This window comes from Denticeps clupeoides, chromosome 7 (genome assembly GCF_900700375.1).
Source record: "Denticeps clupeoides chromosome 7, fDenClu1.1, whole genome shotgun sequence".
In the NCBI taxonomy this organism is placed as follows: Eukaryota; Metazoa; Chordata; class Actinopteri; order Clupeiformes; family Denticipitidae; genus Denticeps; species Denticeps clupeoides.
In genome coordinates, this window is record NC_041713.1 from 21,777,770 (window position 1) to 21,795,523 (window position 17,754).

The 17,754-nt window shown below is 43.6% G+C and overlaps 1 protein-coding gene across 2 annotated transcripts in view; it reads left to right on the top strand.

The window, feature by feature from the left end:
* Positions 1-3,720: 3,720 nt before the first annotated feature.
* LOC114794329 (dynein heavy chain 9, axonemal-like) overlaps positions 3,721-17,754 on the top strand; it is a 40,390-nt gene continuing 26,356 nt past the window's right edge. The window contains exons 1-21 of one of the 2 annotated variants that reach the window (XM_028986817.1): positions 3,721-4,077; positions 8,472-8,647; positions 8,731-8,889; positions 9,085-9,215; positions 9,525-9,736; positions 10,084-10,317; positions 10,464-10,631; positions 10,713-10,829; positions 10,928-11,078; positions 11,351-11,465; positions 11,567-11,635; positions 13,218-13,344; positions 13,720-13,972; positions 14,236-14,477; positions 14,636-14,771; positions 14,845-15,041; positions 15,185-15,609; positions 15,753-15,975; positions 16,094-16,260; positions 16,563-17,433; positions 17,555-17,685. In XM_028986817.1, coding sequence (XP_028842650.1) covers positions 3,730-4,077; positions 8,472-8,647; positions 8,731-8,889; positions 9,085-9,215; positions 9,525-9,736; positions 10,084-10,317; positions 10,464-10,631; positions 10,713-10,829; positions 10,928-11,078; positions 11,351-11,465; positions 11,567-11,635; positions 13,218-13,344; positions 13,720-13,972; positions 14,236-14,477; positions 14,636-14,771; positions 14,845-15,041; positions 15,185-15,609; positions 15,753-15,975; positions 16,094-16,260; positions 16,563-17,433; positions 17,555-17,685 — 4,652 coding nt within the window. In that variant the 5' untranslated portion in view covers positions 3,721-3,729. Of the gene's footprint in view, positions 4,078-8,471; positions 8,648-8,730; positions 8,890-9,084; positions 9,216-9,524; positions 9,737-10,083; positions 10,318-10,463; positions 10,632-10,712; positions 10,830-10,927; positions 11,079-11,350; positions 11,466-11,566; positions 11,636-12,797; positions 12,849-13,217; positions 13,345-13,719; positions 13,973-14,235; positions 14,478-14,635; positions 14,772-14,844; positions 15,042-15,184; positions 15,610-15,752; positions 15,976-16,093; positions 16,261-16,562; positions 17,434-17,554; positions 17,686-17,754 lie in introns of those variants that run through there. The other variant, XM_028986818.1, reaches the window with a different exon arrangement.

Below are 17,754 nucleotides of genomic sequence, written 5' to 3' on the forward strand. Positions count from 1 at the left end.
TCGGAGAGCAAATCGACTCGTGGCCATAAAGGAATCGTCCTGTTCTCGCGAGATTCCACGCACACGCCAGTGAAGATGATGCCCAAGACAGCGTTACTTAACAAAGCCCAGATCCCACCATGATCATCCTACTATTTTTTATATTTTTAAGAGAATTTCTTTTCTTATTTCAAATCTTAAGGGTTTTGTTTTTATTCGAGAAAATATTCAATAGATTTGCACCTATGCAGCGTTAATGTTTTGATATGATTTTTTTTTTAGGGCAAAGAAATGCAATAATTTTGTCTATATCAAGTTTGATGGCACCAAAACCACACATCTAAGCTCTTACTATGTTCATTTTTATGAATTCTGAAAAAAAATTAAACAACCTTGCAAGTGAAACCACATTCACGTCACACATCTACAGTCTCTCCATGATTACACTACACCCCTCTGTTTAATTTTAGAGGATTTAAAACTGAAAAAGAATAATGGCCATTATGAGACTGTAACAGGAGGTGATGGCAGATGGAACATTGAATACAGTCGACTGTTATTTTTGGGACTTCAATAGACCCCGGCCATCTACATGATGTGAAACATGCCGTCAGAGCACATGACAATTCTGTGACAGTTTTCGAGGAAAGACTGTGAGAATTGTCAGAAGTTGCCATGATGACGGAGACTCAAATCGCTTGATAATTTGGTGAATAGATTTATTTATTTCAAATGTATTTATTTATTTGTTTGTTTATCATATACTACGGCCAGTGACATGGGTGTGTTTTTTAATTTATTTTAATTTGATTGTTTAAATGTTTAATTTTCAGCTTTCCTGTGATATATTTGGTTAGGTTATATAATAGAATTCTCTTTTTACCTCCCTTTTGTGAATTCAACATTTCCCTTTTCTTTGCTCTTTTGCAATGCCACGTATAAATCCCAATAGGAATAATATACCCGACACCATCCCCATATGGTATAGCCATACCCCATCCCCACACGCTGCTCCTCTCATGGCTGCCCACTTCTCACCAAGGGTGGTGGTTAAAAGCAGAGGACACATTTCGTTGTGTCACCGTGTGCTGTGTTTTACAATCACTTCACTTTTACTTTTTCATAAGTATGGATGCTGCCATCATAAACAAATATAATAGACATATGGATATAGAATATATTTTAATTGTGTTGCACTCGCTGTAACTGAGTTGGTGACCCAAACACTGCTAGCTGACAATTTCTTGAAGCTCGGGTTCCAGAGCCTGCCTCACTGAGGATCTATGAAATGGAACGATTTAGGCTGCCATATGCACCTAATAATTTCTTTCAAAATGTAATTCATGGAATTAATTGTGTGTGTGTCTTCATTAAATAAGCAGTACACTTTACTAATACATGAAAGTGGAAGAGGAGAAAATAGTTTTTTTGTTTTTTTTTGTATTTAGACATGCTGTGAATAGTGGGAAAAAAACTACATCTCCCATGTTTCTTCAGCGCTGCATCGGGTCCACGACTGTTACTCTACACCCAAGGCCTCATGGGAGACGAAGTTCTGTTTTGCAGCAGTTTTTTTTTGACGCTCACGGGTAAATTTCTACGCGATTGAGGTTCCGCAGAGTAATGTGTCCAGGTTGTCTGCTTCTGGTTGTAAGTCAGAATCTGGGTGACAGGAGAAGGTTGCAGGAGAACGTTTAATTCCCTTTCAGCACATGGAATTAGTGAAGATGTGATGCTCACGGTATCCTGAGCCTGAGCTCACGTTAAGTGTGATTAAGAAGAGATTCAGGTTCAGCGTTTCATTTACAACGCCCACACTTAGAACCAGATCAAGAGTGTGTCCACAGTGATGGGAAGGGCCTACCACACAAAATGAGTCAAGAAAGGACATAAAAGCTCTGTTTAAGGGATCATCCAATTTTTTATTAGAGCACCAAACGTGTGAAAAAGAATCTGTTGTTCATGTCATTCTGTATGTCCCCAGACAGCCATAACGAACCTAATATCCTGTTTCACCGGCAGCCATGCCATGGCCTGTTGGTCTTGGCCACTCACCAAAGCCTGAAGAATGAAAATGGCCTAGTAGTGGCCCAGAGCACTTGATAACCTGCACCGTCTGAGGGCATGTCTAGTACATGAGAGTAGCCAGCTGAGATGCCTGCTGAGAATGCGGAAATGGGCCACTACCCATCCTTACACCACCTTGAGACACCCACCTTCTCACCAGGGATGGAGTTCAACCTCCAGAAACCAAAAAATCCCAAATAGGAAATTCAAGATTCAAGAATGTTTTATTGTCAGTACAACAGTATACACAGCATAACGTGTATTGAAATAAAGTTTCACACAGACCCCTCGTACTGCAATCATAATATATATACATTAGTGGTGGGCCGTTACCGGCGTTAATGTGCTGCCTTAATATGAGACTCTTATCGGGCGATAAAAAAAATATCGCCGTTAATCTATTCACAAAGTTGGGTTGGGAGCTGGGTCTATACTACGCAAGCTATTGTGCCGGAGTTAAATGGTTACACTAGATTTATAAGTATATTTCTTCTTTCTTGTGTCTTTTAGTTTCTTATTTCCTAAAGACTTTTATTTTGCTTTTTGTACAGAATACTCTTTGCACAGAAAATCTCTTGGGTGTCAGCTCATCATTTGTGGTTCAAGAAACGAAATCAAAAAGTTACACAATGCAGAAGAAGAACCGCTACACTATGATGACTTGCACCTTGATATTTTAGCGCGGATGTATACCTAGCCGAATTGCACTGTAGGGGTCTTCGAAATGTGAAATCAAACGTCTAGATTAAGGTAATTAATCTATGACCACATCTAATACATATATATATACACACACACACACACACTAAACTATACTAACTAAAACTAAAACTTAAATACTGTATAGGTTATCTCTACAGGATAAAAGTAACATTTTTGTGTACAATGACGGCCAGACGGTAGGAGGGAGAACGAACATAAATCCTTTGAGCCGGAATTCACGCTAATTAATAAATAATGGACTTTTAGGAATTTAACAGGTTTTAAACAGGCCCTAAATGTGTAAATTAAACATTTATGTGGTTTACATTTACAGCATTTATCAGACGCCCTTATCCAGAGTGACTTACAATCAGTAGTTACAGGGACAGTCCCCCCCTGGAGACACTCAGAGTTAAGTGTCTTGCTCAGGAACACAATGGTAGTAGGTGGGGTTTGAACCTGGGTCTTCTGGTTCATAGGCGTTACCCACCAGGCTACTACCACCCTTATAGGTTTATAGAAGCAGCTGAACAAAAAGAAGGACACGTGCCATCATCCAGTTACAGTGAAGTAGGAAATGTGAAAGTTTTCTGTTAAAAATGCTCACTAATGCTAAACCACACAAGGGTCGCAGGGGTCAGAAGCCATCACCCTTCACCCTGGGTGTGCCGCATCACTTCTTGATATAGAACTGTGCAAAGTAATGCAGAGACAATGCTACAATGGTAGTAAGTGGGATTGTAAGTGTAGTAAGTAAACACGAAGGAGTGACAAATGAATGGAAACGCTATAAAACGATTTAATGTTTGCTTGGACAAGAGCATGGGGGAGGGCGGTCAGCGTGGGAGGCCTGGTTACCAACAAACACTGGCGCCGGGACGTGACGGCCTTTCTATGCAAACCGGCCCGACGCCTGTTAGGGAGCGTCGCGCAACTCCCATGGAAACCGGCGCACAATCACGGTCCAGCTCCGCGGCGGCCATGGAGGACGCGGCCGACGGCCGGCTGGACTTCGTTCGCAGTTACGCCTTGACGGCGCTGAACCTGAAGACCGACCTGTGGCAGAAGTGCATGGCGGCGGAGGAGCACCGGCGGGCGGTCCGGGAGTTCTTGGACACGCCCGAGTCGGGCACGCTGGTGGTGACCCTGAGCCCCGACGGGCAACTTCTCGCCGGGGGCCGCTTCCCGGCCGTGTGCGGGAAGGCGCGGCAGGTCCACTTCAGGAAGCGGAGACGCGTGGCGCTGACCGCGGACAACGTGAGGAGCGAGATCCTGCTCGGAACCATGACCTGCTCCCCCCTGGAGCACCTGCACGGGCTCCTGGAGGAGGTACGTCGGGGACCGGGCACGAAAAATCCACAAAATAATAATATATAATACATAATATAGAATAATATACTGCAGTTGTTCATATTGATAGCGGCTCCATGAGATCCAGTGCGTGAGTACGTGGTTCTGGATGCTGATTGGCCAGAACTGACTTTTTGCTCCGGATGCGTGACCTGTGACAGTTGCTCAAGCCCATCCAGACACACACACACAGAAACACTAAACACATTCAGAATTATATATTAACATATTTTATTGTAAAACCTCTATGTAAATGAACAGACCATTTTCTTTCTGTCATTTATTTATTTAAATGAATTGTGACATAATGAGCTTCGATTGACAATATTATGGAATGTGTTTTATTTAACAGCACAGCCTTGGTAGGTGCGAGACTTCAGCCCAGCAGCATCAGCAGCAGGCACCCCGAGCACCTCACACTCACGTCCTGTGTATGTGGGTGTGAACTTAGGGCAGTGAAGTCAGCTCCTTATTTGAATTGCCTGTTCCACCTTAAATTTTGCTCTGCAGGATGCAATACTATTAATTTTACACAGAAATGCCCGTATTCGTCATAAATCTATGTGCACATGAGCAAAGTTCCCAGGTCAATTTTACACTGAAAAATGTTGATATTTTACCCTTAACAAGTGAGTTTTCAGTGGCCTGGAGCTTTTAATCTGCAGTTTTTTTTGTAAAAGAATACAATTCACCAATCCAATCCATTGCAAATATTGCAAGTATACAGTGAACCAATATATTACACTTTTATGTTTTTAACAGGCAGGGTGAAGGTGTGTAAATAAGTGAAGTCAAAGTAAAAAGTAAAAATTGTGCAAAAGTAAAAAAATAAAAAAAAGTTTGTGCAAAAATTCTGGGGGGATTGAGTCCAGAAGTGATTGGAACTGAAAGTGCTGGAGTGTATTATAGTTCTATGAAGTGTTGTGGTTGTTGAGAGCTCGTATAGCCAGTTGAGAGCTCGTATAATGTTCAGGGCCAGACAGGTAACACTTGATACCATTCCTAATAGTGCAGGATGTTGAGTGGGCACAGAGATCATCACCATTTTCAGATTTAAAATGTTCTTTATTTCTGAAACAGATTTTTGGCTTTTAGCCTCTATATAGATATTGCAGCCTGCTGAGCGGTATTTAAGGTGGAACTGAAAATTTGAATAAGAAGCCATCTCAGCGTGGTGTTTTACTTTGTGACCTGTTTATTATCAGTGGCCATGCAATCATGATGTCAGGGCAGCATAGGCACGCGCAAAAGAAAATTGCGATGCCTGTGATACCGCCCCCACCACGATGCTGCCCTGGGCAACCGCCCATGTCGCCCATGACAGATACCGCCACTGGCTGTGCTGTGTTTCACAATGACAATCCCTTTACCTTCAAGACAGCAATGCTGACCAACAGCCACTCCTCATCTATATAAAGCATAAATGGGAACTGAAAACTTGTTAGAGATTGTGGGCGCATGTGGCACTCGTTCCTTGAGCAGCAATCAGTGGCGGTATTCGATACGGGCGACATGGGTTGCCCAGGGCGGCATAATGTTGGGGGCGTTTGTGTGTGTGTGTGTGTGTGAGTGTGTTGAGCAGTGGGCAGCCAGAAAAGGTACCCAGGGAGCAAACAAAAATCAACACTACAAAATGTAACACTCTGTAGTGTCTTTTTTTTTAAACTATTGCTGTTTTAAAATGTAACTTAAAAATGTGTAAAAGTTTAGTCCCTTTATAGTTCAAGTTGTAGTGTAAATAAAACACAACACCAAAATTTGTCCTCTGCATTTAACACATCACCCTGGGTGAGCAGTGGGCAGCCATGACAGGCACCCGGGGAGCAGTGTGTGGGGACGGTGCTTTGCTCAGTGGCACCTCAGTGGCACCTTGGCGGGTCGGGATTAGAACCGGCAACCTTCTGATTACGGGGCCGCTTCCTAAACCGCTAGGCCACCACTGCCCCAGTTTGGCGTAACATTCAGTCCCTGACAAAGGTCTTGTTGCTTGTGTACAAATTGACCTCAAGTGAAATATATAAGAAATGTCTCATTTTATTCCCAACAGCTTTTGTAATAACGTTTCACTGCCAAACGAAACTGTCAAAAAGTATTCTAATATTCAAAGCTGGTAAAGCCCATCGAGTCCATTTTTGCAAAGACTTAAGTGTTGTCGCCTTGTCATATGAGCATCATCTGTGACTAATAACGGATCAATTAGGTGTCAGGTAGGTATAAAAGACCCCCAGTACACTAGACCTTCACATCTACTGCAAATAGAACATTCACTCTGAGACTAAAGTGTTTATTATCAAGAGGCTGAAGACCAGATCCACGGCTGATGTGGGAGACACCTTCAATGTGTCCCAGCGTCCAGTACAGAGGATAAAAAAAGATTTGAAGAGAGTGGAGATGTTTTTGACAAGCCCAGGTCAGGCAGACCCCACAAGACAACTGCTCGAGAGGACCATTTGTTGGCTCGAGAATTCAAGGCCAGCCCATCTTCCACTACAGCAGAGCTCCACGAGACCTGGTCACCTGAAGTCCCTGTGTCAACCTGAACAGAAGAATGGGACAACCTACAGTGTTACCCACATTTTTTATGGTCGAATCAGTGCCCAGAAGCCACCACATAACAAAAGACAATTTAAAAACCATGTGGCCCACAGCTTGCTAAAAGGATGGACGCTGGAAAAGTGAAAGAAGGTGGATTTTTCAGATGAATATTCTGTTGTTTTACACCACAGTCACCACAAAAATGGCAGGAGACCTACTGGAGCCCACATGGATCCGAGATTCACCCAGAAAACAGTGACATGCGTGGTTTCTGCTGTGACAAGAACAGTCAACTGTGGGACCTTATATATACAGATGTGTGCATTTCCAAATCAGGTCCAATACACTGGTTTTTCTACAGCTGGACTCCAATTAAGCCGCAGAAACATCTCAAGGATGATCAGGGGAAACAGGAGGCATCTGAGCAATTTTAGGCTTCATGGCAAAGGCTGTGACTACTCATGTGCTTTCTCAGTTTTTTATTTTTAATGATTTGCCAAAACCTCAAGTAAACTTGTGGGGTGATGTGTGTACAACTCATGCATTTAATCCATTTTGGAATAAGGCTGTAACATAACAAAGTGTGGAAAATGTAATGCACTCTGAATACTTTCCTGATGCATTGTAAGAAATATTGCTCTATCTTAATCAACAAATAATATACACAGCAAAATAGAAACTCATTATTTTACACAACTTAACCTCCCAACTGCATTTTTTTACATTTACATTTACGTCACACAGGGTTAAGTGTCTTGCTCAGGGACACAATGGTAGTAAGTGGGGTTTGAACCTGGGTCTTCTGGTTCATAGGCGAGTGTGTTACATACTAGGCTACTACCACCCTAGATTTGCATTTACAGCAAGAATACTCTCCAGGCCTGTTACATTATCAGCATCAAATACAGAGGATGAAAAAAGATTTGAAGAGACTGGAGACATTTTTGACAAGCCCAGGACAAGCACCATTAGTTGGCTCGAAAATCCAAGGTCCAGTGTCCAGTGTCAGTGTCCCCCTTCACTAAATAAAAATGTTCACGCCTCACTTGTGAGGCCGGCCGGCACAAGCACAACGCTCTCCCTGCAGGCCACAATCTGGCCACCAGAGGGCGTGCCACCCTCAGTGTTGGTCATTGGGCCCCTATCACAAGGTCACGTTTACTGCTGAGCACCGTGCTCTCAATTTCCTTCACAGAGCTGGCGCTGTGGAGCAGCACTCGGTTCCTGTCACGGCAACTCACGGGCGCAGATTTGTTGTCCAGAAGGAACCCTCAGTATGGAGAGTGGAAACTCCAGAGCATGGTGGTGACCCAGCTGTGGGAGGCGTACAGGCGGGCGAGTGTTGACCTCTTCGCCACAAAGGAGAACTTCTTTCTGGAGATTATGCTGATTGACCGCTGGAGGCCTCACCTTAACTAGGTTGAACAGCTCAGACTCAACACCCAGTATTTGGAGGATACGTACCCACTGTATCTGGGAATCATAACTGCTGGCCATCAACGAAATAGAGGATTTAGATTCCTTTTGTTTTTTTTAATCCTTTGCCCATTTTCAGTTCCTGATTCAAATACCAGACATGTTCCTGCCATTTGCACCACAGGTTACAGCCCACAGTATTGGGGCTGTATTATAGTAGATTTATTTAAATAAATCCTTGCCCAGATTGTTTCCCCCCTCTCGCCTTGTCTATGTAGATATAATAACTCACAGCAATTGTTTTCTATTTCGTTTTTCTGCTATTTATCCTCATTGTGTTCTGTTGTTTGCATTCTATCTACCGTGTGCTGTAATCTTGCATTACACTGATGCACAGTGACATAATCCACTTTCTTATGCAGGTCATGGTTCCTGTGCTGTCCAACCCAAAGAACCACCGCCACTGGCCTCAAGTAGTCTCCCAGGACATCATGCGGCACATCCAGTCTCTGAGGGCCAGCGTGTCTGTGATGGTGGGGAAGGTTCAAGGCAGGACTCTGCTGCCTCTGCCTCTGGGCTTAGAGAGACTGGACAAGAGGTACATGGCCTGATTTTACTCTCAGCAGAGACCAGTAAAACACTGTACATTTTTAAACAATGTAATTATTCATTTTTTTGTAGCGGGGCATTGTTTGACGAAGGGTTAATTTACTCCATTGAGTCCATGGTGATTGAGTGGAGTAATCAGATCCAGGATGTTCTCAAGAAGGACTCATCTGAGGTTCTGTTGGAGGGGGGGAACCCAATGCCTCATGAAGAGCTGCTCTTTTGGAGGAACAGGTTGGTGTAAAGGCTTCTTTATTTTTATAGTTTATAACCAGCACATTCAGTATAGATGGAAGGTTTTACTTCAGGCCAACCCTAACATAGGTTACTTGTCAGAAAAGAATATGTGCATGCATTTACATTTACTTACGGTGCCATATAACCTGATGTTCTGTTGTTAATGAGCTCTAACTCATTTACCCTGTTTAGATATTGTGACCTGGAGTCCATCAGCAACCAGTTTAAATCCTCTAAAGTTGTCAAAGTTACAGAACTGCTGGATAAGATAGAGAGCAGTTACTATCCTACCTTCCAGAAAATGCATCAGCATGTCATGGCAGGTAAGAGATAATGGCAATAATTTAAAAGTGAAGTGATTGTCACAGCACACGGTGCACACAGTGAAATTTGTCCTCTGCATTTAACCCATCACCCTGAGTGAGCAGTGGGCAGCCATGACAGGCGCCCGGGGAGCAGTGTGTGGGGACGGTGCTTTGCTCAGTGGCACCTCAGTGGCACCTTGGCGGGTCGGGATTAGAACCGGCAACCTTCTGATTACGGGGCCGCTTCCTTAACCGCTAGGCCACCACTGCCCCAGGCACTGCAGGCTTCCTGTCCAAGCAAAGTGATGACTTTGGCTGTTGTTTCAGCTCTGGAAGAAGCAAAGGACATCAGCATCCACTTGAAGCCACTGGAGCAAAATTTTGACGATCTCACAAACGCTGAGTTAAATGAGGTCAAAGGTCATATTGTACCCTTGATGCACACAGTGTGCCTGGTGTGGGCCAACTCTCAATATTACAGCACACCTCCCAGACTCATCGTTCTTCTGCAAGAGACCTGCAACCTCCTCATCCAGCAGGTACGACCAGAGGAGTTTTCTATATTGTAATTACTGGGAGTAATATTTTACTGGCACAATTTTACACACTGTAAACACTGCTGCACTTATATGAAAAAGTGCCATTTTGACATTTTGAAGATTATGATTATTGTGTTTTTTTTTTTTTATAGAAAATGTATTTTATTATAAATGTAATATATGTAAATGTGTATGTATATGTAAATGTAATAAATGTAATTTTATTATAAATGTAATAAAATGTGTTATTTAATGAACAAAATGTTAATAGCCAAAAAAGCACTGATAAATTTGTATTTTGTTAATTGAGTTCCATTTTCTCTTATTTAATGCTGTCCTCTTGATAGGCTATAAGCTTCCTGAACCCTCAGGATATCCTGAAGGGTGATGCTGTAGAAAACCTAACTCAGGCCAGGACAGCCCTGGACTTCCTGCAACATTTCAAGCAGACATTTGAGGAGAGCAAGGGCTGCCTCAGTCAGTACCAGAGTGGCGACAGGCAGATCAAGCCCTGGGCCTTTCCCTCCAACATGGTATTTGCTGGATTGGACCGCTTCGTTCAAAGACTGCAGACTGTTGAGGTGAACCTTTATGCATGATCACATTTTTTGTTCGAAATGTAGGTAAAAGTGTTAGGAGATAAATCAGTAATCATATAAATACATATTGATGACACATCGTATTGTTGAGACTATGTTTCACCCGGTTAAATCCTGTCCTGTTGCAGAAAATACAGCTGACTGTGGTGGAGCTGAAGAAACTGGAGAAGATGGAGTTTGGGGGCATCCAGGGGAGATCCCTCAGTCAGAGGGTGCTGTGGTTACACCAGGACTTCACAGAGACATACAGAATCTTCTCAGAGAAGACATCTGACTGCCTGGACGTTTCTAACAAGGTTCTGAATGTTTGTATGAGTTGTATGTGATGCTGCATGAACTCTTCTCTGATGAAATGTAACCCTTTGCCTGGTGTGCAGGACTTTGATGTGGATGCTTGTAAGTTCTTCCAAAAAGTGGAGAATGCGGATCGGTCTCTTGGTGCAGTGTTTGAACAGGCCTTCAATGATGCTTCAGGGCTTGAGCAGGCCTTCAAGGTAAGTGAAGGCAGCCATGTTTGTGGTGATTGCTCAGTCTTGAAACAGAACTCTTAAAATGTTAAAAACGTTTTTTAAGTAGAATTTGCATTTTCTAGGTGTTGGAAAAGTTTGGCACCTTGCTTACCCGACCCATGGTGGCTTGCAAAGCTCAGGAAAAATACCCCGCTCTGATTCACATGTTCAGCCTTGAGCTGGACATCTGCCTGCTGCTCTACAGAGAACGCATGCAGCAGGAGGGGCAGCTTGGTGAGGAGACTTCAATCATAAATTACCAGAGAGAAAGTGGCCATTTCACATACGAATTCAACAAGTTCGTTATTGAACATGGAGTCTTTGTAAGCTTTTTTTTTTTTTTTTAAGCTTCATCCTCTAAAACCAGAGGCAAATTTTAGATCAAATCACAAACCAACCAACCCACCATCACACTGCCATCAATTCTATAAATTAACCACAGCCCTAGGATAATGTCAGAGGGATGGAACAACCTACAGTGTTACCCACATTTTCTGTTCACATAGGTTATGCGGCTGACAGCAAGAACATGCCACCTATCTCTGGAGGTTTAAAATGGGTCCAGCAGTTGCAGGAGCGTATTCACACTTCCTTCCACAACTTCCGATACATCACGCACCCGTGAGTTGATGATACAATGGGATTCACCAATTAACAATACAGTTTAAATGCTGACTGTTAACAGTAGTACTACTGACTCCATTTTGCTGTAATCTGATTAGGTGTATGGAGTCAGTTGAAGCAAAGGGAACATTCCAGAAGTATGAGGAAATTGGAGAACTCCTTAAAAGGTGAGTAGTATACGCATGTAACATACACAATACTATATTATATTATCACATATATCTCACAAAAGTGAGTACGTCCCTCACATTTCCTTGGGACAACAACACTCAAGAAATGCCACTTTGATACTGCTTGTATAAAGCTGTATGTTTGCTGTCCCCTCAAAATACCTAAACTCACTGGCTGAACCGCTGGCAACAAAAGTGAGTACACCAGTATGTCATGGTACATGTTGGCATTCATAGTTCCCTCAGTGAACTGTAGCTTCCCAGTGCCACCAGCACTCACGCAGTTCCATCTAGACAAAACAAGTTTATCTTGGCCTCATCAGAAGCTTCCTTGTAGACCAATTTGATGCTGTGAGTGTCATCTGGTCGGAGCTCTGACATTATGACCCCCGACCTGTTCAACCTCTGCAGCAATGCTGGCAGCAATCTTATGTCTCTTTTTATAAGACAGCTTCTGGATATGACACTGATCACATGCTCTCAACTTCCTTAATGGACAATGGCCAGACCTGTTCTGTGTGGAACCTGTCCTGATAAAACGCTGAGAGCCAAATACAAGGTTTAACACACCTGCTCCCCAAGTACACCTGACACACTGTAATAGTAACCAGCCACATGACACAGGGAGGGAATGGCCGGAGTTATAAATCAATTTATAAATTACTTATTCCATAAAGATGAAGAACAGAGAGTAATTGGATGTGACATACAGAGCAGGCCAAAAGTTTGGACACACCTTCTCATTCAATGTGTTTTCTTTATTTTCAGGACCATTTACATTGTAGATTCTCACTGAAGGCATCAGAACTATGAATGAACACATGTGGAGTTATGTACTTAACAAAAAAAGGTGAAATAACTGAAAATATGTTTTATATTCTAGTTTCTTTGCTCTGATTACTGCTTTGCACACTCTTGGCATTCTCTCGATGAGCTTCAAGAGGTCGTCACCTGAAATGCTTCTCCAACAGTCTTGAAGGAGTTCCCAGAGGTGTTTAGCACTTGTTGGCCCCTTTGCCTTCACTCTGCGATCCAGCTCACCCCAAACCATCTGGATTGGGTTCAGGTCCGGTGACTGTGGAGGCCAGGTCTCCACTTTTTGTTAAGTACATAACTCCACATGTGTTCATTCATAGTTTTGATGCCTTCAGTGAGAATCAACCAACCAATCAATGGTCATGAAAATAAAGAAAAAACATTGAATGAGAAGGTGTGTCCAAACGTTTGGCCTCTACTGTATGTCATATTGTAAATGTACAACAAAAGAAAAAAAGTCCGTAAAGAGTCATCTCTCCTCTCTTGATCTGCTACAGTTAACATACTGATGTTGAATCATTATTTCCATGACAAATTGTCCTTCCAATTGCCTGGATCAACTTTTTAATACATATGTATTAATGACTCTTTTGTAGAATGGACATTATGGTTTATAATACCATTAATTATTAATACCTTAATAATTGCAGGTCATAAATGGTATGCTGACTTGTGTACGATAGGATGGAAGTGTTGTTTGCTTTTGGGTTGCCTCAAGTTAGGATGTTGGTGCTGCTTTGACTAAATGATTTGTTTCTCACAGTTACTCCGATAAGCTGTATGAGACGTGGACCAAGTCCGTCGGGGAGATATCAGAGTACAACCTCAATCAACCGCTCATGCAGAGGGACCAGAGAACACAGCTCCTTTCAGTCAACTTCAGCCCACAGGTGCGCAACACATAACAGGCTCACCAGGGCCACCTCAGTACGTTTAAGTACCCCAGGGTTAAGAGGCTCTCGGCAAAGGTGAGAGGTCATTGCTTGCCTACTGCAGTATAGCTGTGCCGTTCATCATAACAACCACCACTTTTACTCACGTTTAATGGATGTTTGTCGTCTAAAACGATAACTCTTAAAAGCACATTCATTCCAAGCCTGACATTTTTGATACTGAAAGACAGATAGACAACCCTTTATTTTTTCCCCAGCAGAATACCTACAATTTATGTTAAGTTCATGAATTGTTATCTGAAGTGGTACAGACTGCCGTATGAACCCTTACATTATCTGTATAATACCGTAATATTGGTGCTTTTGCTGTAGTTAGTTTCAGTTCTGGTGGAGGTCAAGTACCTAAAGGAGCAGCAAATGGAGATCCCAGATTGTGCAGCAGAGATCTTCTCCAAAAAGGAGGTGTTCTGGAACTATGTGACCAACCTGGAGCTGGTGACCAACTGGTACAACAAGGTTGTTTGCTCTGTACTGGAGGTAGAACGTCCATTGATCCAGGATCAGCTCAGAGAAATCAATAATGAGCTCTGTAAAGCTGAGGAGTCCATCAGCTGGACCAGTGAAGGTTAGTCTTTGTTTGTGTCCTTATGTTCTGCCGTTTAAGAAAAACATTTCTATCCCTAGAAATGTTCAAAGCTGCAAAGTGTTTGCATTTTACTTTACATCACATATACACTCTTGAAGAATCTCAAAGAAAATCTCTAACTGAATGCTGAATGTTAAGCTTTCTGAAATTATGGGTTTGTCTATCAGTTTAGTGAAATACATGGAATAAATGAACAAAAGAAATTCTATAATCTTATTCAGCCCTGCTTCTGAATTTGACAGGAGTGTGGCAGTATATCCAAAAGGTTCGTGACAGTGTACAGGAGCTGTGGGAGAGCCTGCAAAGAGCCAAGGACAATGTAGAGCAGATCCAGGCGATCATGAAGAAGTGGGTCAGCCCCGTGTTCGAGAGGAAGGAAAGCAGGGTAGATACGCTGTTGGGTCTGGAGGACAGGAGGGACAGACTGGAGAGGCTTTATGGTGACATTCGGAGCGCTGGAGCCCAGATCCACAGTCTGCTTGAGGTCAGGACCCAAACATTTGTATCGTAGTAGGTGAACCATCAGTACATGCTGTTCTTCTACAGAGTATTCATAGATTCAAAACAATTAGGCCAGAAACCTTCTTCAAATGGCGTTCTGTTTGTAATGGGCATGTTTCAGCTCGGCATTTCATGTTTCAGAGTAATTTGAAGCTATTCAAAGCTGACGGCACATCGCCGGAGTGGAAGTCGTACGTGGATTATGTAGACGAAATGCTTCTCTATGGATTCTTCAGCAGCATTGAGTGTTCAATGATGTTCTTCATCAAAAACACAGGTATGTTTTTTTTTTTTGGTGACAAGAACACAGAACATCACCTGAAGCTCCTTTTTCTGTTTGCTCAACCCAGACAATAAGCCTGGTCTAGCGCCCCTGTTCGAGGTGCAGTTGGACTTGCAGCCTCCTGAGGTGGTCTTTCAGCCATCTTTGGAGACTGGAGTGGCAGATGGCTTTTCTGAGCTGATTGAGGGCCTCATCAATGACATCTTCAGGATTTCCTCTCTGGTGCCCCGCCTGTCCGAACATAGCGGCTTCCCTCATTACCAGGTGTGGTTTTTATTGCTTGTCACCACTAAATTTAAATCTCATTCCAAATTCAAACCTGCTGTATAATTGCTTCTGATGTCCTTGAAGTTGTTTATGCTCTGGTATTACTCCTGTCTCATTTGTCTCTTGCTTTGTGGACATAGGCGGACATAGAGAACATGGCAGAGCTTGTAGAGATGCGTCGTCTGATGAACGATCGTGTGCAGTCAGCCACTGCTTGCTGCTGCGAGCATCGGGACTCGCTGGAGCGCTATGCCTACCTCTATGTAGAAGACCGCAAAGAGTTCATGTGGCAGTTCCTCCTGTATGGCCGTGCGCTCACAGGGGAGGAGATCGAGGCCAATGAGGAGCACGGCATCCCCGAGACCCCACCCACATTAGAACAGTTCCGCAAGCAGGTGGACCACTACGAGCAGCTCTATGAGCAGCTACAGCAGCTCGAACCTGTCCACGTGTTCCAGGGTTGGCTAAGAGTTGATGGTCATGCCTTCAAGAGCAGCCTACTGAATATTGTCAAAAAATGGAGCTTCATGTTCAAGCAACATCTCATAGACCACGTCACCAACAAGTAATTTCAATCATTCTGTTTAGTTTTTAAGATAAAAAAAACTGCATGTTAATTTAATGTTTAACACTGTCATATATATCAATATCAATTGATCAATTGATCTTTTGTACTGTTAATTGTACTCGTCTGTCTGTCTGGAATAGTCTCTCAGAGCTGGCGGAGTTCATCACTGCTACTCGGGCTGGGATTGGCAGGATGGTGACAGAGGGTGACTACGATGGCCTGGTGGAAGTCATGGGTCATCTGAAGGCAGTGAAAGGAAGGGAAGGCAGCACAGACACCATGTTCGAACCCCTGCAGGATACCATCAAGCTCCTCAGGTCTTATGAGCAGGAACTTCCAGACCTCGCATACAAACAATTGCAGGTAGTCATAGCGACCAGCACCCCGATGCAGCTTTTGTGACATTGTATAGCTCAGCAGCAAGAAGCATGGAGTCATGGTTCACATTGACATTAATTTTTTCATTGTTCTGTGCTTCCAGGAACTTCCAGACCAGTGGATGGAGCTTAAGAAGCAGGTAGTGCTAGTAAAGCAGCAGGTGGCACCACTGCAAGTCAGTGAGGTGGCCAGTCTCCGCAGGAGGTGTGCCTCCTTTGATGTGGACCAGCATACTTTTAGAGAGACCTTCCGCACAATTGGGCCCTTCAGGTATGACACAGCCTGAAGTGCTGTACCTCCAAGCATATTATAATGATATCATGTAAGAGTAAACTAACATAGTGTTCCGACTATATATTATTACATCTACACAAAAGCACATACATGATACATCATGAAGCACATAGCAAGGGGTGCTGACACAGACACAGGTAAAGGGAATGATCCACACGGAAGCACACGAGACCGCACCATTTCACCATCCAGTCACAACAATAAAGTACATATTAAATAAATAAAAATGTTATATGAACTGAGGTGATGCCACTTGGTTAATTATTTTCTCTATGCAGATTTGACTGTGAAAATCCATATGGAAGGCTAGATCTGGCTCACAGACAGATACTAGACAAAGAGTCTACCATGGCTGGACTGGTGAAGTCGGCCGGCTTGTTCGAGGTGAACATCCCAGACTATCGGCAACTGCGGCAGTGCCGCAGAGAGGCGGAACTTCTGAAGGGACTGTGGGACCTGGTTACTCTGGTCCAGTCCAGTTTGAATGCTTGGAAGAGCACTTGCTGGAGGGAAGTGGATGTGGACCAGGTAGAGGCAGAGTGCAAGAGGCTGCGTGGTGAATTGCTTGCACTGGACAAAGAGGTCCGTGCCTGGGACACATTCTCTGGACTGGACGGCACACTGCGGAACACACTCACCTCGCTCCGGGCTGTGGCGGAGCTGCAGAACCCTGCCATCCACCTGCGCCACTGGCACCAGCTGATGGCTGCTACAGGAGTTCGACTGACTGTAGATGAGAGCACCACGCTGGCGGATCTCCTGCGGCTGGAGTTGCATAACTACGAAGATGAAGTACGGGCCATTGTTGACCGAGCCGAGAAGGAGATGGCCATGGAGAAAGTGCTGATTGAGTTGGATGCAACCTGGTCAGGCATGGTTCTCACTTATGAGCCCCACCCACGCACCAGCGTGCCTCTTTTGAAGGCAGATGAGGAGTTGATGGAGACCTTGGAGGACAACCAAGTCCAGCTTCAGAACCTCTTGACCTCCAAACACATTGCTCACTTTCTAGAGGAGATTTCAGGCTGGCAGCAGCGGCTCTCCACGGCTGATTCAGTCATCTCCATTTGGTTTGAGGTACAGAGGACCTGGTCTCACCTGGAGAGCATATTTATTGGCTCTGAAGACATTCGTTCCCAGTTAGCTGAGGTAAGCAAAAGGCAGAGTGTTTGTTCGATATAAACTGATGGTGCAAACATAATTTTGTGTTTCTATATAAGTTTATACAGATTCTAGATTAATTGAGGTTTACTGTGTAATTTTTACACAGGACTCCAGACGCTTTGAAGGCATCGACACAGATTTTAAAGAGCTGGCTGACAACATTCACAAAACACCCAATATTGTTGAGGCCACCAACAAACCTGGACTATTTCACAAACTAGAGGACATCCAGGGGAGGTGTTTATTCTTTTTTTTTTTTTTTTTTTTAAGCAGTGCTAGCTGTATAATTGTTATTATCATGAACAT